Raw genomic sequence first — 25,116 nt, forward strand, 5'->3', positions numbered from 1 at the left:
TTCAAAATTGAAACTATAACAGTAGGTTAAATGGGCTACTTTGAAATAAACCTATTTCTTAAGTATATAGCTCAGTGATACATAATATCGTAATGAGGAGAAAATGACGATAAAATAGCATGATCAGGATAAATACTAGTGTTGAATAAAGCCAACACAGTTTTGCACAACAAAGCCAACACATTTCTTCAAAAACATTGCATTGTCGGCCTATTATTTTATCATCAAGTAACTGCTGTATCAGTTTGGCGCAGAGACGGAGATTTTATGAACCCATTTTTTAGAAAAAATTAGGATGAAATTTAGCTTTGAACTTAACCTTAGCTTGAAATTTAACTAGTAACTTAGCTTTCAGTTACTCAAGTTTTGCCTTTAAATTTACAGTAAAAGATTTTTACAGAGCCTCTTAATTTATCAAAACACGAACCAGTGTTAAGCCAGAGCAAAGGTATTTTTAGTTAAGCAAACAACAGGCTTGAAATTTACAGCGAAGGTTATAGCCATAGAATTTTATTCATGTCGCTTATATAACCAACACAAAAACAATTGATTTGCGCAAGTAACAACTAAGAAAAGTGTTTTAACTTTGAGTTTTTCAGATTTCTCAGCTTTGGAAAAAGTGACCTCTGCAATTTCTTGTGAAGAGTTTCTTATAAAATATTAACGTTGTTATATCAAAGAGCTGAAAAAGGAAGAAATAATCATGTAATCTAACAACCAATACAACTTCCCAGCGATCAGCGAAACAAACTTGCCCAATCTATGCAATTTCGAACAAAATCAGGGATATTTAATGTCATTAAATTGACAGAAATTTAACCTTTCAAAAATTTGCTGAAACATGTTGACGTCATAATAGTTTTAGTAGCCTCCGGCGAACGTTTCAAACAATGCAAGCGTTTGGTCTGGATCAGTAGTGGTATCGGTGTGGCGGCAGCTGCGTTTACAGATAAAAATTTCAAAGTGTTCAAAAATTCGAAAGTAGTAGACATCCATGTATGAAACCTGCGTAGTTGAAGAAAAATGTTATTACAATATGACACTGGTTACTACTCTTTCGTAAAGCCAGGTAGGCTACAGTTTACCAAAACAGTTTAAGTTTCTGAAAACTATTGAAAGTTTTGATGAGTTGTGAAACTTGAAGGTATTTCACTACAACTGTAAGCAAGCTGCCGAGAGGATTGGAAGTTTTTTTAAGTGAGGAGGTTCAGGTTTAAGAATTGCAAGACGAACTTGTTTATGGCTTAACTTTAATTAAAGCTGAAATGAACTTTCACTGTGAACATTTTTCTTTGCGTGTACTTTTTCGATAACAACAGCAACCTGTTTTTCAACGGCTTTAGTCTTGATGAGAAATTTCATGTGTTACGCAATAAAAGACAAGTTATTGGTCTTTGAGTTTTCAGCTTACGATCATTTTAAGAACTGAAAATTTCGTGCCATGTCATGCACAATACGCTGTGCAATTAATCACGAAAATTTATTTTTCTTAGAAAACGTTGACGTGTCTGAAATATTTGACGGTATAGGTCTGAAATATTTGACGGTATAGGTCTGAAATATTTGACGGCTCATTTTTTCTTACGACAACGTAGCTGCATGGTATCGGTTTTGTCCCGGTGATATGCATCGGCGATCATGAACACCACACCACTACCGTTGAGCAATGTTACAATGATGAGCGTGACGTCAAACGAAAGGTGAGATTTTACGGTACTTTTCTCAGTTTCAACATTTTTAAACTTAAATAATCTTTTCTAGTGATTATTTAGGCGTCACCTCGTTCCAAGTCGCCCACGCGTCGCTATGCTTTAATTACGTTTAACTTGATCATTTGGTATTGAGAATTGACCACTCCAAAAGTCTTATTTTGAGTAACCGTCTATATTTCTTAACAGCATAACGTACGAGCGGCCATTCAGTGAAGATGGCATTATCCTTTCGTCAGTTTTCATTTTCACATTTCTAGTGCTTGGTGTTTGTGGAAATACCCTAACAATTGCAGTCATTGGCTACTACAAAGAACTCAAGTATGTTTTCTTGTGCTTGTGGTGCATATTTTTGTAAGGGCGCTCATATTGCTTACATCAAAAGATCAAGACCAACAAGAGAGCAAATTCATAAATATTGGATTGAAACCATCAACGGATAGTATAAGACCAACAATGTGTAATAAAGTTAACAGCATTGCTTAGATACTTGGTCTTGTTTTTTTTTCGACGGAATAAATCAGGCCATTTTAAGCTTTCTCGTTGGTGATATTATTCTGTTGTTTATATTCAAACCCATCCTTTGGTGTTCTGCTGTTGATTATCATCTTCCGAGTGCGCAATGTACAATGTTGCCAAAATTTCGAAAGCTACTGTACTTGGAAATCCCGTCTTGAGTCTGTTGCTGAAAATAGAATCGTTATGTAGTAGAAAATAATTCGCGGTTTCCTTTTCAGCGAAAATGTTTTCATGAGATTTATCCTGTCCCTTTGTGTATCCGATCTTATATCGGCTCTCATAAGCTGGCTCTTCCTGTACAGAAGGACCTGGGGTTTTGACGAGTGGGCCCCACTGCCGGACTTTCTGTGCAAGGTAAGACGTTTTTGAGTTGAAACTAAATCATTCCGCTTCGACAAGGTTTTAAATAGTTATTCAGGGCTGAAAAAATTTTTATTGTTGCTTTTTTCGCGAAAATCGAGCGCTGTATGCATGATTCTCAGTAAGAAGCGCTCATAAATCTGAGTGTGTCATTTAGCGGGAACGGTAACTTCCATTGAAATGCCAAGAATGCGCAGATATTATTACAAACAATTTGCTAGATTTTTGCGTATCCTCTATATACGCGGAAAAGTATTGCTGCAACAACAAGCACTTTTATATGATTTTTGCCTCTGGCTATGTCATAAGCGTCAGTCGGGATAAGGCTTTGAAAAAAAATGAAACACCGTGTACTGCAAAAACATCATATGGCCGCGTGGCGATATTTTACTGATCCAATCTTGCAAATTATTTCCTTGAAAAAAGCCAACAAACGTCTTTCCTTCGCAGTTTTATTGGGCGGCAGACATCATGACGTCATATGTGACCGCACTGCACGTCCTATCCTTTGCCATCCTTCGCTTTGTCTCAATACAGTTTCCGTTCATGTACAACAGGATAAAGCTATTTCACGGAAATGTGAGAGACTACTGTTTATCATTATTTTATTTACTGATATCATTATTTCTATTTACTAATGTTTTACCGCTTATATTATAAGCCTTATAATTTAGTATATTGTCGCTACGTGATCGTGGCGTTGTCACTTTACAATACCACGTCTCATAACAACTTAACCCATAAATTCATTCATAAAGGTGTGGATGGCAGCCATATGGATCGTATGCTTCTGTTCAGGATTCATCCCGTGCATGTTTATCTTTGGCTCAAGAACTCGTGATGCGGCTTACAGGACACAAGGCAGTGGCTTGCCGGACGCCAGATGGCCATCGTGTACGGCTTTAGTGGAAAGGTGAGCTGCCAGCAGTAACAGTATGGCATGCCATCATGAAAAGGCTCCTGTGTTAATTGTGGATATGCACTATCATTCAGGTTACTGTTATGGCTAAAGATAACGCGAGATATGCTGTAGTTAAGTTCTGTTTTCTGACATTTCAATAAACCTTCTCCCGGATAAAACCCGAAAACACAAAGGGATTAAAGGAATTAATAATTAAAGTGTTTCTGTCATCTTACCTTAAATTCTTGCATGTACAAAACGTCGTTCACACGAGACAATCTCGCATGCAGTTGATGATGGCTATGATGAAATATATCATAAATCACTATAAAACTGACATCACACATTTTTCATATTTGGTGAAAGTGAATCCTACTCAGCCTATACCACGATAAACAATAGATCAGTGCTTTAGTCGGCTTCCCGCATGATAAAACTTTGTCATTTTATTTTGGGTCAAAACTGAACTCTTCCATAGGTATAGACGCATAGGCTGCCTTTACTAGTTACGCAATAAAATCTCTATTCGATATCACTATATCGATTAAATAAATACACAATTTTTTTAAAAACTACTATATCAATTAGATTGCATTCCTACGTATTGTACCAAAAAGTCGGTTATTCGATCTTCCTCTACGGCCCTATGGTTGGCGTTGTTGTGATGTGCATAGCAACCATCATCATGGTTGCCATGAGAACGAGAAAACGCGCCACCTCAAAGAAGTTAGAAAAACTTCAGCGCAAAGAAAGGCAGTCAACAATCCAACTTGTCCTTATCATTATCTCATTTTTGTTGGGTTATGTTCCTTTTACAGGTAAACTTACGTTTGTTCATGAACTTCTGTATTTTTGGTAGTTGGTTACGCTATATGGTTTTTTTGTGCTTTATGTTGAATATGAAACTATGAAATCAATTCTTTTTGTTGTTTCGACCTTAGGACAAAGATGAAAATGTAATTACTGTGGTGAAATAAGAATCTAATCAGTTCTTTTTTTTAGCTTATGAGTTTTGGTCAGTTCAGAATTACCCTCAAACACAACTTTTCTTTCGCATTGACTACTGGTTTGGCATGATCGAATATATTTTTCTGCGTTGCTCCGAGTGTCTCAATCCGCTTTTTTACAACCTTGGATCATCAAAGGTCAGAGGTTACACCAAGAAATTTCTGAAAGAAAAACTATGTCATTCTTGTTTCGCGATCATTCCCAGGCCTAAGCCAAAGGAGAGGCCACGCAGCACTGGCTCCGACGCCATATCAACTATTGCCAATGGATTTATTTGATCTAACATCTACTGTCACAAGTTTTGTTCCAATTCACCTACATGTCATGCAAATAGTATCTTACAGGGTGTTTTTTGTTAACGATACACTGATTTTGTAAAGCGGTTGTCTACATTGCACTTGATTTTCCTTTTTTTAAAAACATAGTTTTATACAAGACAAGTTCCGGGCATAAGATGTAGCCTACTTGCTGTGTCTGCTTTTTTTCTCCTTTGTGTATGTTCACTGTCATTGATTTTTATGAACCTCGCCAAAAATTAATCTATCAATTAAAACTTTAAAGTTGAAAGGCTTCTAATATTTTTAAATGCAGCTAGGCTTTGTATTGCATAATTATTGTTTTTTGACAAGTTAAATAAACAAAAACATGTTTCCATGTTGAAATCATTGACGCGATTCAGATATGGAACTAGGCTATTACAGTAAAGTTCATGCCCAGTGGATTAACACTCTTACGATTATGACAAAGCGATCTCGCTAGTTTTGTCAATAATTTGCTTTAGTTAGCGGATATAAACGAAAAGGTTGGCTTAGGCCACAACTGCTGCGCTGGATCCACACAAAGGTTTCTTAAAGGCTGATCATCTAGGTAGCGGCAGGGTAGTAGGCTACCTATTTCGAAATTTAACTTTCTTTGGGTTGAATTAGACTTTGCATAGCAAGTGGTTGCAATAAAAGTCACAAAAGCAGGTATAAATTTTTTATTTCGAAATTTGTAATCCATAAAAACCTTAGATTGTTTTTAATATTGGGATATATTGCGTCATTTCGTGTAGGTCTGCTTTGGTTTCTGCACATTTTCAATTGTCAAATTAAGATCAATGACTTGTTATTTACTGTTTTCTGCGTCTTGCTTTGTTTTCATTTTCTGTGCTCCATTTTATAATTAAATGTGCTGTCTCTGCAAGCCCTGTGACCTGTTTAATTTTATTTTGTCAATTTCTAAAGCCAGTAACTGAAGTTTTATCTTCTTGCGATAAATTTATATACCAGTGTTTTTCCACGTTTTAACTGTGAGAGTGAATATTTCATATTTTCGTTGAAAACGTGTCACGAAGCTTGTTGTTAAAGATAGGCGGTTAAGTCAGAGCAGTTAAGCAAATAGCTGTTCTTATCTAATTTAGAGTTTAATTAAAATAAAATTTAGATTAGAAGATAAATTTAGGTTAAGTTTAGATTACCATGTAAAGTTTAAAAAAATTTAAGTTAGGTTAACAAGTAACTGTAAAAAATATTTTCGAACCTCGAACGTACGATTTCTAGTAATAGCAATTTTAACTGAAACTGAGCATATGCAAAACTTTTTTCATGTCGACACCAATTACAGACTGCTGTTTTCTGGTAGCACCTGCAACTGATAATGTCACGTGGTTGCTGAATGCTTATCGGTCTAGCAACCTGTCATTGTTGAAATTATGTAGTGACTGATTAGTGATTTGGAGAAGCAGCCTGGTTGTAATCAGAAGAACCGGTGTTACTGTAAAGACTCGATTCTAAGTCGCGGCTTATAAAGTTTTTTGTACCATCATTTATTCGGCTTACATTGAAGGGCGACTTGCAATCAAGGGCGGCTAACATTTTCTTTATCAAACCGAAATTTTTGTCTGCTTGTGATACTGTCGTGGAGAATAGAGTGTAGGCCTACTGTTTACTGTATATTGAAAAGGTTTACTGTACCTTACAAAACACGTAATTCAGGTAATTTATGATATTGTCAAAAAGATTAAAGAGTAGGTGCTAAAGAGTAGGAGTATTGCAGAAGCTTACTGTTCCCTATTTTCCTGTGCAGTATACTGTACCAATATATGCAGCTTATATTGATCAACTTTTTAGCACCAATAAATGCGACTTATACAATTAAGGGCGGCTTACAATCGAGTCAATATGGTGTTGTTTTACGGCAGCCTGCTGTTTTCAAATAGCACTCTTTTATTGTTCACTGTTCAGTAATTGACAGGCAGCTGTTGTTGATGTATAAACTTAGGCTGCTGTTTGTGACGTAATCAACAGACTTTGATTGCTGGAGTAGCACCCTGCAGTTATTTGCTGCTCTTTAAATGACAGGCTACTGTTGGTATGCTAGCATGCACAAGGCTGCTATGGTGACGTAATGAACAGCAGACTGTGATTTCTCGAATAGAACTTTGCTATTAGTTGCTGCCGAAAGCTTGACAGCTTGCTGTTAACATTAATTATTTGGCTGCTAGCAGCGGCCTAGCCTAGATTAGGCCAACTGGGGTTAGATCTGCTGGCTGCTGCACCTGTGAAGTTCTTTCCTTTTTGGTGATACAGATGCAAGCGTCACATTGGAAGTTTTAGAAGCAATCTAATATATAGGCCAATAAGCCAAGAATTCCTGACGCCTGACGGCTGCCACACTAAATATAGGGTTTGCTCCTCTTTGAGTGGTGTGCTTGCTGTCTAGTCTGAGGTACCGCTGTGTTTTGTATTGATATCTATGGTATTTAAAGAAACTGTCAAATTTTCCTTGATTTGCCGGTAGCCATCATTTTGTCACTAATTAGTGGACCGCTTAGATTGCTTCGGTCGCTTGTGGATGAGTTGGATTCAGTAACTATAAAAGTCATTCGAAGCCTACGGTGTCACTATGATGACAAGTATGATAACATTCAAGCGATCCAAGCTGTCCAAGCGATCCAAGCTGTCCAAGCGATCCCAGCGATCCAAGCGAACCTATATGACTTGCAGGCACCCTGGGTGATGTACTAACCTTGGCCTGTGGTATGTTTCTGCACATGTTGATCAAGTTGACTATCGTGATAGGCGATAGCTATACCGGTAATAACCATCAGACAGATTACTGGCGATTTCGTAGTTGTAGCGGACTGGAGTCGGCGTAACCTAGCCTACTAGTCATACAGGCTGCAGTTTATGGAAATCTAAATACCTTTTTAAAATTGAGTAAAGTAGCCTATGCTACTACAGGCTGCTATATGCTAAGGAAATTTGCCAAATCCACGTTGCCAAAAGCCTCAACTGTCTTAACTTCACATCTAAGACAAAGATGCTATCCACACTGGACTTCGTATTTTGTCAAATATAAGAACGTTATTAACGATCAGAAAGGGCAGTCACATTTTAACTGGGAAGTTGATGGTCATAATTATCATATTTTGAGGACAGGTTGTTGGCCATATATAAAGTATCACTGTACCGAACGACCTCTGCAAGATTTGAGTTTGGAAGATAAACTCTTTACTTTAATTAAAATCGTTAATTTTGGAATACCATGTCTGGCTTATGGCATTGGCGCACTGTTCCTTATCAACCATAAGGAAACAGTGAATACCACTTCTGGCTCTGTTTTTGTGTATTTCTTATACAAAGAAGACCCTCATGCCAAATTTTAATTTTGAAATATAAGAATGTGGGATTGTTTTTTATATCTTATGTGTAAATTTGTTTCATTGTTTGTTAATTGTGTGTGTTTGCGTGTCTGCTGTTAGACTAGCATGTGAATTTAAAATGCATAGCTCTAAACTAAATCATTTTGAAGTCTATGCTGCATGCCAAATCTTCAGCTACTGCACACAAGAATTTTTGCTGAAAAATGTCTCATTGTTAGTCTGGGTACACAAAAAGCTGTCACAAACTTAACTACAATTTTCGGGTCTAGTAAACAAGTGTACAACCTGATGACGTCACAATTTGAGTAGCTAGAGTCTAGTATACAAAGGCATCCTGTAGTTGTGCACTTGTATACTAGACCCCAATTAAGTTTGTGCTACTAAGGTACCATAAATCAGCATTCCCCTTGCCAAGATATTGAGTGGTGTTTGTTTTATGTTTTACGTGTTTTCCTCTTATTGTATGATATAGAACTTGAACATGCTGTTTTTGCCCCAGAGCATGGTTTGAATGTAATAATGTAATGACCCCTGTTTGTTTTTGTTTTTATGAACTTGTGTTATGTGTGAAGTATGTAGTGATAAGATGCCCAGAGTGAAAGTCACCCCACGGACACGGATTCTTTCAAGCGAATCGGATCTAAGTGATTTTGTAGACACACCATCTCAAAAATATCAAAGTAAGTGCAAAGCAAGAAAATCATCTGTGTCTGAGACATCCACATCTTCTGATGCTGGATGTAACGATATTACAAAGGTGTGTATATTGCCATTCTAGTTGTATTTAAGTTATTGTTTACTAAATCTTGAAGCCCTTTGGCTGATTGGTATCTTATTCAAATTATAAGTGTTGTTATAGTTTTGTGTGTCATTATATACAAAGAAAAAAGAGCTGCGTATACACCTGAAAAAGATTGACATCGAAGAAAAGGTAGAAGTTGACAAGCAAGATAAAAGTGACCAGGATTCGGACGAATATATTCTAAAAAGGAAATCCAAACGAAAGTATAAAAATGATCATTGGGAAAACACAACTTCATCCGAAGATGAAAGTGATGAAGAATCTAGTTTATTTGAGGAGGAATTGACTACAACGGTTTGTTTATCTATACATAATCATTATGTCTTTAATTTTATAAGATATATGTAAGAATTACATGACTGACTTTATTTCAGCAAACATTTTGTGTCTAGTGTTTTATTAAGTGCCTACTGTATGTCAGTTTTGGTATAAATGGATGACAATTTATTCTTGCAGAATCGGAAAAGAACTAAGCGTGTGCAAAGAACAGGGGATAACAGTGATGGTAGTGAGTCTGCTGAAAGCAGCACAGAAATCAGCTCAAGAGATGAGGAAGAAGAAGACACAGATAATACAAGAAGAAGACAAACGGTATTTTTTCCACATTAATGTTGGTCAGTTTCAAAATTGAACAATTTTGTCTAGTGTTTACTTGTAGCTCTGCTGTTGTTTAATGTTGCTCAAATCATAGAGGCAAGCCGCAAAAAGAAGAAAAAGAAGAAAAAGAACTCGGAAAGGAAAACAAGAAAAGAAGAAAAATAGTGGACGTAAAGCTATTCGTCATGTGCTTGCAGCTGATGAACTCAATGAAGAAACAAAGGTAAGCAAACTACCATTTTAATTTTATGTGATTTTATTTTATTGGGATTTTTACTTCTTTTGGTGGAAATGTATCAATTCAATATGCATAGATATTCAACAGTCAATGAAAGTTCAAATGTAGGAATCGTATTACTTTGAAAATCGTCGAATTTATGACCCCTTGTTATTGTATTTTCCATTATGATAAAGGTTGCTGAAAAGGAAGAAGAGGAACGGAGAAAGAGGTTGGAAGAAAGAGGAGACAACAAGATTGTGGAGGTTGATGTGGATGAACACTCCTCATTACACTCGCAACCAATAACCAAACGACTCGTGCTTCAAAAAGATCCACTTGTCGAAGTTTGTTTAGTGCAAGCGTTTTATGAAATATTTTGGCCCATTTTCTTGTGTAATATTCATGATAAAAGATGCATTTTAATTTCAGGTCCATCCTTTTATCACTGTCAACTTAAAACCTCACCAAGTTGAAGGAATACAATTTATTTGGGATAATTTAGTTGAAAGCACCAAATGTGCAGAAAAAGGCGATGGTAGTGGGTGTATACTTGCGCACTGTATGGGCCTTGGAAAAACTTTACAAGTAAAACAATTTATTATATAGTGTATATGATGATTTGGTGATGTTATGTTATTTATCTTATGGAAATAGTTTTTAACTTTTTTTGGTAACTAATTTGTCCATTTAGTTTATAATGTATAAATCTGTGCCCCTGTTTTGAAGGTTGGTTCACATTGTGTAACTGTTTGAATCATATTACACTTTTTAAGTTACCAGTATATGATAATGACAAATGATTACACTGTATCAAAATATAGTCTAGTTTAACAGCCATGTTGTTGTTTAAATGTTGCTTTAATGTATATATCTTTCTGTATAGTACCATTTGCCCAAGATGTACTTACACTCTATCCGTGTGCCATGCACGTTCGTCGTTTGAACATTTTGTGTAATTTACAGACAATCTCTGCCACACACACCATCTTAACCAGTGATCATCTCTCTCTACTCACTGTCCTTGTGGTGGCACCGTTAAATACACTGCTTAATTGGATAGACGAGTACAGTCGTTGGATGCCAGATGATCAACCTCTTCAGGTAAAACATCATGAAAGTTGCTTTTTGCTCCATTTCTTGAAATTTTCAAAATTCCAGTTTTGTAAATTTGTTTTTGTTGCAGCTGTACAACCTGGCACAGTATCAAACCACCAGACACAGGATTGATGCTTTAAAGAAGTGGAGAGATAGAGGTGGTGTTATGGTGATGGGATATGACATGTTTCGTCTTTTAGCCACCGGTACTAGAATCAAACACAAACCACACAAGAAAAAATTGGAAGAATTTCTTTTAGATCCAGGTGTTATAGAAATGAAATACTCACTATTGCTTTATTTTAATGTTTTGAGAATTTTCAATTTGAAAGCAAGTTTTTAAAATGTTAGTCGAAAATCGGTGTGATGTAGTAGCTAGCAGGTTTGATTTTAAATAATTTTTCTTAATTAAATTGCAAATGTTAATAGCTATATTAGAGTTTTAGAAATATCCAGTAATGTCATATACAAACATACATAAATAACCTTTGCAGGGCCAGATATCATAGTTTGTGATGAAGGCCATAAACTTAAGAATTCGGAAGCTCATATATCGAAGATTATGGGCAAAATTAAAACAAAGCGACGCTTGATTTTAACAGGAACACCTCTGCAAAATAACTTGGCAGAGTGTAAGTTTGTTTTAAACATTGTAAGTGTCGTTGAAATTAATATCCTATATGAAAATTTAATTTAAATATCCTATATCCAGACTAAATAAATTTGCATTTATACAGATCAGTGTATGGTAAATTTTGTGAAGCCAAATTTACTTGGAACATTGAAAGAATTTCGAAATCGTTTTGTCAATCCTATTCAGAACGGTCAACATTCTGACTCTACGTATCATGATGTCAGAATTATGAAGAAAAGGTGCCATGTCTTACATGAGATGTTAAGAGGATTTGTACAGGTGTTGTATGCATTGCCTACTATTTATCTAGCTTTTTGCTTCGTTAACTGTGCCAGTTTAGGGAGCATTGTGTTTTTAGCATGACAGTTGGCATAATTTTTGGTATCTACACCTTTTTTATTGCTTGCACTGCCATTTAGAATTATAAACTCTCAAATTTCTTATTTATTTTCCTAAACTGTAAAAATAACATTTTTTAGCAAATTGTTAAAGTTTAAATGTTACAATTTATTGTTTAGCTTTTTTCTGCTTGGTATGCAGGTCATACCTTTCAAATCTTATGTAATCATGATTATGCATGGCGCATTTGTAGGTAGGAGTAATTGTAATGCTATGTCATAGTCTGAGACATTATTCCCTGTTTGATTTCTATTGTTTTATATATATATATCGTCTTCTTATTCTGTACATAACAGAGGAAAGACTACACTGCACTTGCCCAGTATTTATGTGACAAACATGAGTACATCATAAAAGTTCGACAAACTGCTTTGCAAATAAAACTTTATCAACATTACCTTGATACACTGACCAACAGAGGAAACAACCCCCATGCAGTAAGCAAGCATTAATGAAGAATTTAGATAATCTACCATGTAGCGATAACTTGCACGATATACTGTAGGTAAGTTAGGTGTATTGTAGTACACAGGGCATTGTTGGGCTGCATTTCATGAAAAAAAGTATCTGGAGTTTGCCTATTGTGGATACCTTTATTTTTCAGGTTGTGCAAGGGAACAGAGACACTGGTTTGTTTGCAGATTATCAAAATTTAATGAGGATTTGGACCCATCCTAGAGTATTAAAGATGCACACAGACAAAAAGGTATCTTTTTATTCATTTGCTGTAAAATTATTATCGGATTTTTTGCTATTATGTCTACAAGTATCCTACTGGTTTATAAATTTAGCTGCTTATTAAATGCACTTTATGTTGGAACGATACTGGTTATAAAATTCCTATTATTCTGCTCTAAAAAACTAGTTTCTTTCCAACATAGTCGAAGTTGTCTTTTAAAGAAGAATGTACCTCTTGTGAACAGTTCTGCCTATTCAATCATATTGTGTTGCCAATTTCAAATGTTTATGAATCTAAAATCAGCTCGGACCAAAGCGGATTCTTAAGAAATAAATTTCTTTTAAAGAATTCTGTAGCAATTTTTAGATTAGGATTCTTCATTGTAGGCAGCCGAAATGAAGAACTTTATGACAAGCTCAGAAGAAGAAGATGAAGCATTATCAACTGAGGAAGAAGGAGAAGAGAAAGGAAATTTTGAGGAAAATACTTCCGAGAAAGTAGGATTGACAACAATCAAAGAAGGGTAACACAATGATCGGCCCGAGCAATTTTTTATTAAAAACCTAATTTTGATGATGCGTGGTGTTGGGAAAAGACCTTGTAGAGTGCTTGACAATGTGCTGTATTTTATGTCGAAATTACAGTATTTTTCTAATTGAAAGTTATGTCTGGATTTGTGTATCTTGACTAAGTTAAACATTATTTAATGCCATGAAAATTTATGACGCTCAGTGAAACTCATGTAAATGGCCATGAACTGAAAGCAATCCATAGTGATGATGATGATGATGATGGTGATTTTGACATCACCGAGCGGACACAAATCTCTCGACGCAAGAAGCGGAAACGTATACAAGACAGTGATGATGAACCTAGTGAGGAATCGAGCTTATCAACATCCAGCTCCTCTGATGAAGAAGGTGACTCAGAGGAAAGAAAAGATGATTCCCTGAAGTTTAGGAGAAGAACAAGAGCAGGAAGATACAGATTTCGTGGAGGAAACAGTGACAGTAGTGATGGAGGTAATGATGGTATATTAAACGGTATATTAACAGTATATTAAATGGTGGTATATTTATTGATGATATATTAAACTATCTTCTACAAGAAATATGTTACCAGTAGAACTTATCATGGCCAAAGCTCTTAAAAGTATTGAATAAGTTGCAGCTCTTGTTAAGTTAAACTGTTTGGAGACTAAGAACTACTCGAGTGACTAAGAAATAGAAAAAATTAATTTTAGCTACGTTTGTTCTAATTCCTGGAAAGTCACAAAACTACCGTTATATGTTGTTGAATTATTGCAAAAGGAGAAACATCAGATATTGAGATGAATGGTTTGGATGAAGAAGAGCAGCAAAAGGATGATGAAGCATGGTACTCATCATTGATTAAGGAAGACGATTTTCTAGCACAGGATGCTGGAGGAAAGATAACGGTTCTCTTCGAAATCCTCCGTCTCGCAAATGAGTGTGATGACAAAGTGTATGTAACTGACGACTTACATATTTTTTACTTATCTGTACCGGAATCTTTGTTAATGCAATGAAAGTTATGGAAAAATGGAATGGAAATGAACGTATTAAAAGTTTAGTGCTTCCATGATTTAACTACCAAGCCTGGGGTGTTCAAATGATTTCTGCCATGATCCACCGCAGCCAAACCTCACAACATGATGAGGTCCACCTGATCCGCCATTTGATCGCCCCCATACTAAGCCAATGTGACCACTTTGGTCTCCAAACATCTCTGGTTTGATAAAGTTTTGCCAGTATGTAAAAAGCTTGGACCAGGGCAATAGTTTGGAAGTTCCATTTCAATGGTTAGGCTTGTCGTAATTGATTTTGATTTGACAACATATATAAATATATATATACGTAATGCATCCAAGAATGACTCAACTTGACATTGGACTTTACATAATCTACTGTAGGTTATTAAGTTCACCGAACTCCAAACCCTTTGCGAAAACAATATAAAGAGAAACCTTAGATTTGTAATTTACATTCACAGCGCAACACACAAAGTTATGCTATATTTATATGACAAACATGTTCATATTTGCATACTGCTAACCACGTTACCTCTTTGACATTTTTTCATTACACAAGTTTAACTACATGATTTTGTTTGTACAACTTCCCACAAAAAATTTTTTGAAATATATTTTTTTTGAAATTTTTTTGCACTAAGTTTCTAAGTTGTTGTTGTGACTTTTCTCCGAGCTACTAGTTTGTTGCGGTACGGAAGTCGTCACATCTTCCCATGCTGTTGTGTTAACATAGGCAGGTAAATCTATCATTTCCATGTTGTTACTTTTCTGTGGTTTTCTTTCAAGATTGCCTTGGCTTGCATTGGCTGCTTCATCCACAAACCTTTGTATAACACAGACTTTAAGAGTTAATTGAATATCTTTCTGGGTATCAATGTGCATTGAGCTAACTAACCATGCTACAAAATTGTACTATATAACTATAAAGGATCATTGTATGCTGGTTTGCTAGAACAATAGTGCACTGTAAGTTAAAATTAAAGTTGACCTAATTTCTACTTAACTGCAACGAGTTGTGGTCTGGATAAGCAGTTTGCCCGTGTTTCTTAATATCCATGCCAGCTTTTTCAATTTTTTGAGAAATTCTTATCAGTCCGATGTTTTGCAGCGTATAGAACATAGTAAAGGAACACACGACTGCGGAAAGTAAACAATACCATCGATACATTGGTCTTCAAACTATTGATTTGTCATGCTAATTACATTTTTTCTTGTTGTTGATTTAATACATCTTATACAATGCTGTCAACTGCAATACTTCAATGGCTATTAGACTTATCATACACATCTGTTCTCACAAGTCCATAGAATTATCCCGCAGCATCCGATTAAATTCCATCCTAGACCCATGAAAGCTTTTTTGTGAGCCCCAAAAATGATACCACCAACAGGTTTTCCATCGATATTTTGCCCTCGCAATGCAAAAATTGGTGTCAGGATTGTACCAGTTAAACCTGTTTTGTCAAAATGATAGCAGTTGGAAATCCGTAATTGACCAATGACCATACTATTAGAATTACGTTCCTATATGACCCCACCAAGTGGCTATGTTACAAAATCTGTTTTACTGCAGTAAATCCTATTTTACCTCCCCCAAAATGTACCGGGACAGCATCTAAAGGGTCATCGATCTTAAATCGAATCAATAGTCGTTTTCCAAATGTAAATTCCAGTCCTCCCATCGAACCAATAACTATTGCTGCCCACGGTGCAATGTCGTTGCATCCTGCGCACGATGCCACCATACCTTGAACAGAACATGTTTCACAATTAATTCTGATCGTTTTTTGAATGCTGGTTCATTCTTAATGATCTAAGGCTAAGCTATCAAATAAACCGTGCATTGGCTGATTTGTTTTACATTTCGCCACATATGGTAGGAAATATGAGTGTGAAAAAAATAGTGGACCACTGCAAAAGATAAGCTGACATTTGACTAGTGTGTTTGAAGTCTTAAACATGTGCTTTAGTTTTACCTGTCAAAGCCCCATTTATAGTGATCAGCAGGGACCAGTATGATTCCTTTCCCTTGTATTCGCTGTATATTCTATCTGTGACCATCGCCACTAATCCTCCAGCAGATCCGGCGAGAATTGTGTTCATCACTGACATGGCCACCATGGCGCTGTCACCTTTTTCTATTAAAATGAATATTTGGTGCATGTCAAAGATGCTATATGCAAGATAACCTGGATGATGAACCATTTGCTTTGCTTCAGTCCTGCTCTAAAAAACTGTTTAAAATCTTAATTTTTTTATTCGCATTTGTTGATGTCTGGGCAAGTAAAAAATGTAAACTGGTATCACACCTGAAACTCTTTGTACCGAGCCCCCGTTAAAACATAAAAATCCAACCAATAATATGAATGCGCCAAGAGCAGTGAGTGGCACGCTATGTCCTGGAATCGGCTTTATTTCTCCGTTTTCCGAAAATCTAAATAGTTAACACTGTCTTTGTTAGTGCTTATTCCTTATTCTGTCAAGCCCTTAAGAAGAGATTAGAAATGTCTTGTATTATTTCCATTGACTTCCATCTCAGCCTTACCTGTTCAATCTGGGTCCGACCAGTTTTGCCCCCACCAGCGCTGCCACACCACCACAAATGTGTACAACTGAGCTGCCAGCGAAATCTTGCATAAAAAGGTCGGTTCCTACCCCACTTTTCAACCAGCCATAAGGCGACCAGACCCAGTGGGCGACGACGGGATAAATAAATCCTAAAGTTGTTGTCAATTATAGTGGAGTGAACCCAATTACATTTTAGGTCTTGGTTATGAGTTTTAGTTGGAGATTTTGCACAGAAATTGGATTGTGTAATTTTCCATATACAAAATGAAACTTCCTGAAACCCTGATTATCAATTTTGTAAAAATGTTTTCATCAAAAGGAACCTGTTATTGTGAAGCTGTAGACGATATAGCATACAAATTCGGCACGTTCTGCCATCGCGCCAGAAACAATGGTAGCTGCAGTTGCTGCAAATACATATTGGAAGAACCAGTTCGCAAAATACGCATTTGAACTGATCGGAAGGACTGTTGCATTGGAGTTTGTTGTGTCCTGCAGAGAAAACTAAATCTTCTTGCTATAATTTTAGCTCTAATGGATATTTTGTTATCATAAATATATTCCTTAGCATAAAATTTGTGACTTTCTGACCTTTTCACCAAAATAATCAACGTAAGTTGAGAAAAAATGGTGATGCCCTATGAACCCATTTCCTGGAACACCATATGCAAGTGCATAACCAAATCCCCAGAAAGCAATAGAACCAATGAAGCTGTCCAGGATATTTTTAACAAGGATGTTTATTGTGTTCTTCTTCTGCACTGATCCAGCTTCAAGAAAAGCAAACCCACATTGCATGAGAAAAATAAACATTCCTGTCAGTACAAAAATTTTATAGTTACCAGTACCAATATTTATTCATTAGCGATGGTTCTATGCATTCAGTGTTAATTTAAGAAGCTCTGGTGGATATAATAAATTGGTAGTGCTGTAACAGTTTTTTTCCATTGCTGTTTATTGAAAAGCTATAAATTTACAGTGTAAAGATCATAATATTATTCACTGCAAGAATAAAATCACAGCACTGCAACTACAAGTAAAATTTAGCATCGTGTTTGGCAAAACAGCAATGCAGCTTCGCATGGGACTGCACTGAATACTCTTACATTTAATTCACTAAACATTACCTGTTAAAATAAGAAATACTTCGTTGTTGTTCTCCTTCATTACATCAATCTGCGTTTTGAGCCATATCAGACTTGAATTAATTATCTCTGGATCATTTTGGTTTCTGGCCATTCTAGGTTTTAAATCAAAAAATGTTTGCACTATAACCTCACACAGGAATGTCCTAGGAGCTTAAGGTTCCAGTTTAAACTTTCTGAATTTGCAGATTCATTTGAACTCCACCATGGAGTTCATGCTTCCCTTTTATACTCCTTAAATTACAATCAGTGTTGGTAATTATGTTATCAGATTTTACAGTTGCTTTTGTTTGGTCCAGTTTTGCCTTTTAGGTTCTAGCACATAGTCTGTGCATCCTCTTGTTTTTGATTAATTATTCATTACAATGACAACATAATTTCGCATCACTCTGTTCAATTATTCATTTTTATTGTGCTAGTTTCTGTCAATTTTGCTTTAGGCCACTGCTAATGGGTAAATCCAGGTAAATTACTTTATATTATTGGATTTTAAAAGCTAAATTAATGCAGCGAAATGGTGCACTGCAATTAACTCTGTAAGATCATCATACATTATGTATTGCTTGGACAAATTTATCATTTACACAGCTCTGTAGCACATCTGTACTGGTATTGTATCTGACTATTTATCCTTAAATTGAGAACAACTGTTGCTCATCTTGAAATTGGTGATAATATCGTACTAGTTACCAAAGTTGATTGTGTGCATTTTTCATTGACACGTTTTTGGTTAATTTGTTTAGCCAAATATTTGCAAGAATGACAACAACTGCAGCGAATGACATATTTTATTGATATTAATAAAATTAATGATAAAATATGAAGTTCTCTGCGGTTTTGTCGTTCTTCCGACAATTGGTATAATAAATCAATTTCAACTCTCCCCAAGTTATACTGATTTGTTCAGATATTTTCTGTAGTCACAATTTGGAACTGTTAATCAGGATAACTGAACATGAGCAAACATTGCTCAAGATCATTACAAAAGTAGCGTCACTGAGCATTGAATCCAATTCATGTAATTGCCAGTCCGCAGCTCTAGCACCGCTCTTTCAAGCTCAAATATTAAGCTAATTCTGTTATTAAGATACCACTTGCTGTATACCGATCATGCTGGTAAGTAGCTTTAATAAATTTATTGTTGAAATGTATCAAAATTTTCTTCACTTGCAGATTGGTCTTCAGCCAGAGTTTATTGTCACTTGATCTCATTGAACATATGCTTGCCGAGACAACCCTGAAAACTGTCACTTGTGGTGATATGCCCAATGAGGCCGACTCATATGGGGTTTGGTACAAAAACATCGACTATTTTCGAATCGATGGTTCGTCGGTGAGCAAGACCAGACAGAGATATATCAACATGTTTAATGATGAAAACGACAGGAGGTAAAGAGTAATTTTCACAAAGTGTAAAGTTCACAGCTTTAAGTCACGGCTTTTATAGTCTTTTGGACTTGAATGACCCTGACATTGGCGGTATTGTTCTAATTTTTGTTACACGCTTGTCCTCTAATTGCTCGAATAGAATAAATAATTCATATAATAAGTATAAATAATGCACATAAAAGAAATAGGACAAATAAAACCGGGGTCATAATTTTCAGTTATAAAAAAGTACGCAACACATCGCACAATACATGGAATTAAGTAATATTGCAGATAAAATAATCAACATTACAGCAATACTGCATCACCAAGTGATATTCACCCAGTGGTTCCTAACCTTTTTCATCATGTCGAACCCTAGATATAGCCTGGGCACATTGGTCATTTGTTATCGTTACTCTCAGAGATCATATTTATTACCGCTTTAGACACAGCAAAGCTATCATTTATATCTCGCACGAATCCGCAGGTAATAACCGAAAGTACTGAGTATCTGTACTTGCTGATTATTGTTTATTTTGATGTTGCTTGAATGTCATTGTTATGAAATGTAGTTATATTTTAGATCTCTCCAACGACGCGCTTCCTCAATAAACAACAATATTTAGCACAGTAAACCCTAAAACTAAGATAAAGATATTAAATGTTATTTGTGTTGTGCTTTCTAAAGGAAAGGTTGCGTAGCAGAAATTCTTTCACAAATTACAATAATCTTTTGTAAAAGTTTCTACCGAACCCCAGAAACTGGCTTAAAATGCCCAGATTTCTGAAGTTTAAAACCACTGGTTTATGCAAAACTTAATCTTCTACAGGGCTCGGCTTTTCCTAATATCAACACGAGCTGGATCGCTTGGAGTAAACTTGGTTGCCGCTAACAGGGTCGTGATCTTCGACGCATCATGGAATCCATCGCATGACATCCAATCAATTTTTCGTGTTTATCGTTTTGGTCAAGTGAAGGCGTGTTACGTCTACAGACTTATTGCCCAGGTTACTAAATTGATTCAATTTGTTTATTTTCTGCGTAAGGTAACAAATAGGTAACACTAAGGTAATAATATTTAGGAAATACTTTGTAAGAAAGATTGTAATCTCTGTCTCATTTATTTCATTTTATACTCTTTGAAGTCACAGATTCATAGGCTTAGATCTCACGTGGAATGAAGAAACTTATTGTTAATAAAAATTATAGGACTACACCTTTGTAAAGACTTCATTACTTTGCAGGGTACAATGGAAGAAAAGATTTATGATAGACAAGTCACAAAGCAGTCTCTTTCATTTCGGGTCGTTGATGAACAGCAAATCAACCGTCACTTTACTGCTCATGATTTGCAAGAACTTTACAATTTTACACCGTTAGTTGCACAAGATGATGAAGATGGTACGTCCCATGCTTTGCCAAAGGTTGGTAAACTTTTTCGGCTTGCTATGCAAGCACTGCTGGTATATTTTAAGTGTTCCATCTGTTCATCTGAGCCTGAAAAATAAAAGAAATGTATTCAGTATACGCACCTCCAACCAAAAGATGTGTATTTGTGGCATTCAACCCTCAGCTAATCTAGTTTTATCTCATTAGCACACAGTCCATATTTTTATCCTAGGAAATTTTGTTTAATTTTCTACCACAATTTTCCTCAGAAATGCCGCAATGACGCTCTACATGCAACAATTTTCCAAATAATGATTTGTTCAATTTATTTTGCAAAAAATCCTGTTTCTTTAAATTAAAGGATAATCTTCTCGCCGATATCTTGGTTGGAGACAAGACAAAGAAGTTGATCTCCTCCTACCATCAGCATGACTCTCTGCTCGATCATCAGGAGACCGAAGAATTGTCGGAAGCAGATAGGAAGGCCGCTTGGGATGAATATGAGAATGAGAAAAAGGTAAGAAATGAATCATACGCCTTCACACTCACAGAAATGTCTGCAAGAGAAATTCCAGTTGGCATTCGCGTGATCTAAATGAAATTGATCACATACCATTTTTAAAGACATGTGGACCTGTTTATTTTTATTTCGAAACTTTGCATTTTATCTTAATTATCAAAGAACGCAGTTTAATTCAATAAATAGGCCAAAATATTTTCATAGTGTTCTTTTTTACGAGTTCTTAATTACTTTGATGTTGAGATTGAGGTAGCAGTAACTCTGTTAGATATTGCTTGACTGTTTCTCACTTAACTCAAGAGTTTGATACTTTACAGGGGAGACAGGCAAAGCCTATTATCACTTCGATCAATTATTCTGATCTCACAGCTGAGCAGCAGAGATTTTACCAAGATAAATTCGTCCAGCAAATGAAACAGAGCCAAATAACATCTCAAACATCATCCTTTCTTCAATCGAACTTGAGTAAGCTGACCTTGAAGAAACAACAGGAGGCAAAATCAATCCATGCTATGATGGTGAAGGTATGGTATCCCATACTACATCTTCTTAATGTTAACAATGTTTGCTGACTTTGGGAACAATTATTTAGTTACTTTAATTAAACTATCGAGGTTTGCCCTTGATCAAGTGCATTTAAAGTTTGAGTGTTGCGAAAGGATTTGGCTATTCTCCAGCATTTTCAAGCAACTCTAACTATTTCTTTACAGACTCAGCAGGCGATAAATCGTGTAGCCACAACCTTACATGAACAGCAGCCTGTGCCTCTTGAAACAGACGTGAAAAATTTGGTATTTTTTGTTTACTATTTTTTTTCTGATTTCTGAAGTAGTTATTGACATTTATATTATAGACGTTTAATATTAAACAAGCATTTACAGTAATTATAAATGCTGTTGCTATGCTGACCGATGTATGGTAGCTAGTTTTTACATTTAAGATATTATTTTAATCTTTAACCTTTCCAAACTGTTGTAATTAATACAACTACAGTATTGCAGAGGTATTCATAGCGCATTTACCAAACTAAGAACCAAGTCATATTTTAACTTTGTTTAAAAATTTCAGCGCAAATTACCAATGTATGAATCGATGGGAAATCCAGCCCTTCAACTTATTGCATTTGAACTGAGTACGGCTCGAAAAAACTTGAGAAATTTGGCTGAAAGGGAATTCAAACAACAACAGAGCTACCTTCACGGTCTCAATGCAAGAGTAAGCTGCAGTGCTTTTTCAAAGAAAGTTCACAGTCAAAATTAATGTTAAGCTTAACATTAATTAATTGATGTTATCTGAACCGTGTTAACCAAATTTTATAGTAAAACAAAAAACAGGATATAGTTTGGCACTCTGAAGGTTAAGTTTGTTTATATTTTTCTACACGAGCATTCGCAAGCATAAGCTTGCTTTTTCAGGTGTACTGTTTTATGTTTATCAGCATTTCTGTTTCTGTTGATAGAGACGTTGGAACTGCTCAAATAATGCACGTTACATTCCATAAAAAGAAAAACATACGGTTTTGTTTAAGGAAAATCTCCTGTGTTTACATGTTTAGCTCGCCATGGTGCTGAGTGAGTCGATTCCGAATAGTTCTGCTATTCCAAACGCCACTTCAGGATCTTATGCATTCAAGTTGCCGCCTAATCAGTTCAAACCTGTGTCAATGGACACCTTGATTCAGGTTGGTGCCAGGTGTTAGTGGCTGCGATGGTATCTTGTTAACTCAAGTCCACAACTTTAACTCAAATTGGCCTTGCTGTTTCTGGCGAAATTCTTTGATAAGATCAATTACACCGACTTCAGATAACCGCTTTGGGGAAAACTCAATTTAATAAAAACGGTTGTCACTTCAGCTTTCTCTTGACGAGCTTCCACTGTATATATTCTGCACATCAACAAGGAAAAGAAGTTTTCATTCAAACCTCATTTTCTAGTTCTAAGAATATTTTGTGAACACCTTTTGAAAAAATACTTTAACGTTACAGTGAGTTAAATCCAGACAAATTTGTGGTTTCCCTATTCCCATAATGAAATGAAGCACATATATAAGTATGTTGAATGTGGCTTAGCTAGCTATTTTGCATTGTGATCCATTTGCTATGCTCAGCAAGCTTTAGATTCATTTAGATAGAGTATGGGGATATAATGTTGAACGTCCTAAAGCATAAGACATAAAACAGTTAAACTGCAGATTTCCGAATTGAAACTAAGTAAATCTTGTCCACTTGCACTAACATCAGCATACCACTAACATTTCTTTAAACATTTCGATCTCTTTAGCAACCTACAACTTCAAACAACCAGATGCTTCAACAGGCTGCTCTTCTTGCAAGGCAGTCGTTTGCCCAAATGATCGCTCCACAAAGCAACGCTGGTTAGTTCTAAAATGAATCCTCTTTACTTCTAGTATTTGAATAAAGCATGTTGTTGTTGAAAGTCACACTGATATCCTACTTTTGACTTAGAGCTGATAGACTTCTTTGTTACAACTTACTTTTAAAATTTGAGATGTAATGCTGTTTTATCGATAGGTACAACGTCTATCAACAACTTGCCCGACAACGATTTGAAAAGTGCAAAGAATGAAATTGCAGAAGTTGTTGATGGTGATTTCTTAAAGCGTGAGTCTTCAGCAGACACAAAACCAGTTCCAACTTGTGAAAACCAGAATTTTCCACCTCCTGACAGTGCGAACAAAGCAGGTGTTAAGAATGATGATGATTGCTTTATCGTTGAACGTAAACCAGATGCAGGAAAAGCATCTCCAGTGATTGCACCCCACTCTGCTCCCAGCTCCGTTAACATCCAGCAGCCAGTGCTGACCGTGAAATTGGGACAGGGCACTGGAGGAGAGAGAGGCTCAAGGAAGCAAAAGACTCCGAAGAGGAAGAATTCAGAGAACAAAGATGAAGAAGAAATGGAGGATAGTGAAGAAGAAGATTGGGAAGCAGCTTATATAAAAAATGCAAAGTCTAGATCGACTCGATCCAGAAATCGTCAAGGCTCTTAACTAGCGTTCATGATACCCTTTGTCAACATTCAGGGCCAATAATGTTTTCCTTCCAGTCTGTGGTATATGTGCGTATGGGTTTCCGGTCAGAACTTCATACACAATCATGATAGTGTCACTGCCTTCCATTTACACTATTTCAAAAGTTTAAAAGTTTGTTTCTCTTTAAAGGTTTTAGCAGTCTTTTTTTCTTTTTTTAGGTTTTAACATTGCAATTCTCGTTCACTGTTCGTAATACAAGCGCCATGCTATTCTTACCGTACTAATTTAAACGGCGTTGAAGTTAAGGTGAAGCAAACCTGCAGCAGTTTAATTTATTTCAACACTTTAATCACAGAGGGTACTTTACTTTACGATTTATATAGAATTTACACAATTTTTACTTCGGATCTTTATTTTATTAGAGGCAACCTTCTATAGCGGGCGTGATGTGTTTTTCCTTCGAAATGATTTCTTGCCCTTTTCCTACATTTATCAGAATTTCAATATTTCTTCTACACTATACAGTCCTGCACATTGAGTTGAGCCTGAGGTTTGCTGACTGCTATCTGGCAACTTGTTCGAACGTGTGAACTTTTCCTGGTAACTCTAGTCCGGCTCAGTATGCCACCATTTTCACTTGTATTTGAACAACCAAGAAGCAGCTAAGCGACGGCCAAAGTTTTGTCGATTTTGTATCAGCAGATGAAGTAGCCATGTATCAGGCAGCCAACTTCACGCCGTTCACTTGAAATGCTGCACTGTGTCTAGCTTAGGAAATTTCTTCTGTTCTTTTCTGGATTATTTGTTTCGAAGGTTTGTCTTTATACATCATTAGAAAACGTTATGCAGTGTTTGTTGATTGTTGAATTTTATTAGATTGTTTAAAGGAGAATTACACTGAGAAAGCGATGTCGGTTAGAAGCAAATAACTGGCAAATGTTCGACGTCTTGATTCTTCGCTGGTTGGGATTTTTATTTTACAGGAGAACCAGGATTTATTATTGTACAC

At 36.0% G+C, this 25,116-nt stretch overlaps 3 protein-coding genes across 5 annotated transcripts; 2 read left to right on the forward strand and 1 right to left on the reverse strand.

The window, feature by feature from the left end:
• Positions 1–1,468: 1,468 nt before the first annotated feature.
• On the forward strand, positions 1,469–5,682 carry LOC143464536 (growth hormone secretagogue receptor type 1-like). The gene is made up of 7 exons (XM_076962368.1): positions 1,469–1,700; positions 1,899–2,030; positions 2,447–2,582; positions 3,039–3,167; positions 3,347–3,501; positions 4,078–4,307; positions 4,492–5,682. Exons 1-7 carry the CDS (start codon positions 1,639–1,641, stop codon positions 4,773–4,775), a joined length of 1,128 nt encoding a protein of 375 aa, XP_076818483.1. The 5' UTR covers positions 1,469–1,638; the 3' UTR covers positions 4,776–5,682.
• A 2,473-nt stretch (positions 5,683–8,155) lies between these two features.
• On the forward strand, positions 8,156–25,051 carry LOC143464401 (transcriptional regulator ATRX-like). 2 transcript variants are annotated; one of them, XR_013118512.1, is made up of 26 exons: positions 8,156–8,900; positions 9,027–9,239; positions 9,402–9,536; positions 9,637–9,765; positions 9,957–10,106; positions 10,192–10,347; positions 10,726–10,863; positions 10,946–11,123; positions 11,352–11,489; positions 11,595–11,770; positions 12,187–12,327; positions 12,495–12,596; positions 12,956–13,092; positions 13,302–13,591; positions 13,880–14,054; positions 19,008–19,223; positions 20,036–20,213; positions 20,451–20,630; positions 20,957–21,112; positions 21,433–21,639; positions 21,826–21,906; positions 22,184–22,330; positions 22,671–22,796; positions 23,396–23,489; positions 23,647–24,920; positions 24,984–25,051. XR_013118512.1 is itself a non-coding variant. In XM_076962191.1 (25 exons), the coding sequence occupies exons 1-25, from the start codon at positions 8,706–8,708 to the stop codon at positions 24,123–24,125; spliced, it is 4,317 nt and encodes a 1,438-aa protein (XP_076818306.1). In that variant the 5' UTR covers positions 8,156–8,705; the 3' UTR covers positions 24,126–25,051. The 2 variants fall into 2 exon arrangements, 1 of the variants encoding a protein (XP_076818306.1); XM_076962191.1 differs by having other exon boundaries at positions 23,647–25,051.
• On the reverse strand, positions 14,552–18,127 carry LOC143464579 (putative ammonium transporter 1). Of its 2 annotated transcripts, none has more exons than XM_076962561.1 (10): positions 17,817–18,127; positions 17,281–17,504; positions 17,013–17,181; positions 16,667–16,838; positions 16,431–16,555; positions 16,098–16,259; positions 15,710–15,868; positions 15,420–15,575; positions 15,126–15,258; positions 14,552–14,944 (listed from the first exon to the last, which is right to left on the reverse strand). In XM_076962561.1, the coding sequence occupies exons 1-10, from the start codon at positions 17,926–17,928 to the stop codon at positions 14,758–14,760; spliced, it is 1,599 nt and encodes a 532-aa protein (XP_076818676.1). In that variant the 5' UTR covers positions 17,929–18,127; the 3' UTR covers positions 14,552–14,757. The 2 variants fall into 2 exon arrangements, with proteins under 2 accessions (XP_076818676.1, XP_076818593.1); XM_076962478.1 differs by having other exon boundaries at positions 17,013–17,193.
• Positions 25,052–25,116: the final 65 nt, after the last annotated feature.

Source organism: Clavelina lepadiformis, chromosome 1 (assembly GCF_947623445.1).
Source record: "Clavelina lepadiformis chromosome 1, kaClaLepa1.1, whole genome shotgun sequence".
NCBI lineage: Eukaryota > Metazoa > Chordata > Ascidiacea > Aplousobranchia > Clavelinidae > Clavelina > Clavelina lepadiformis.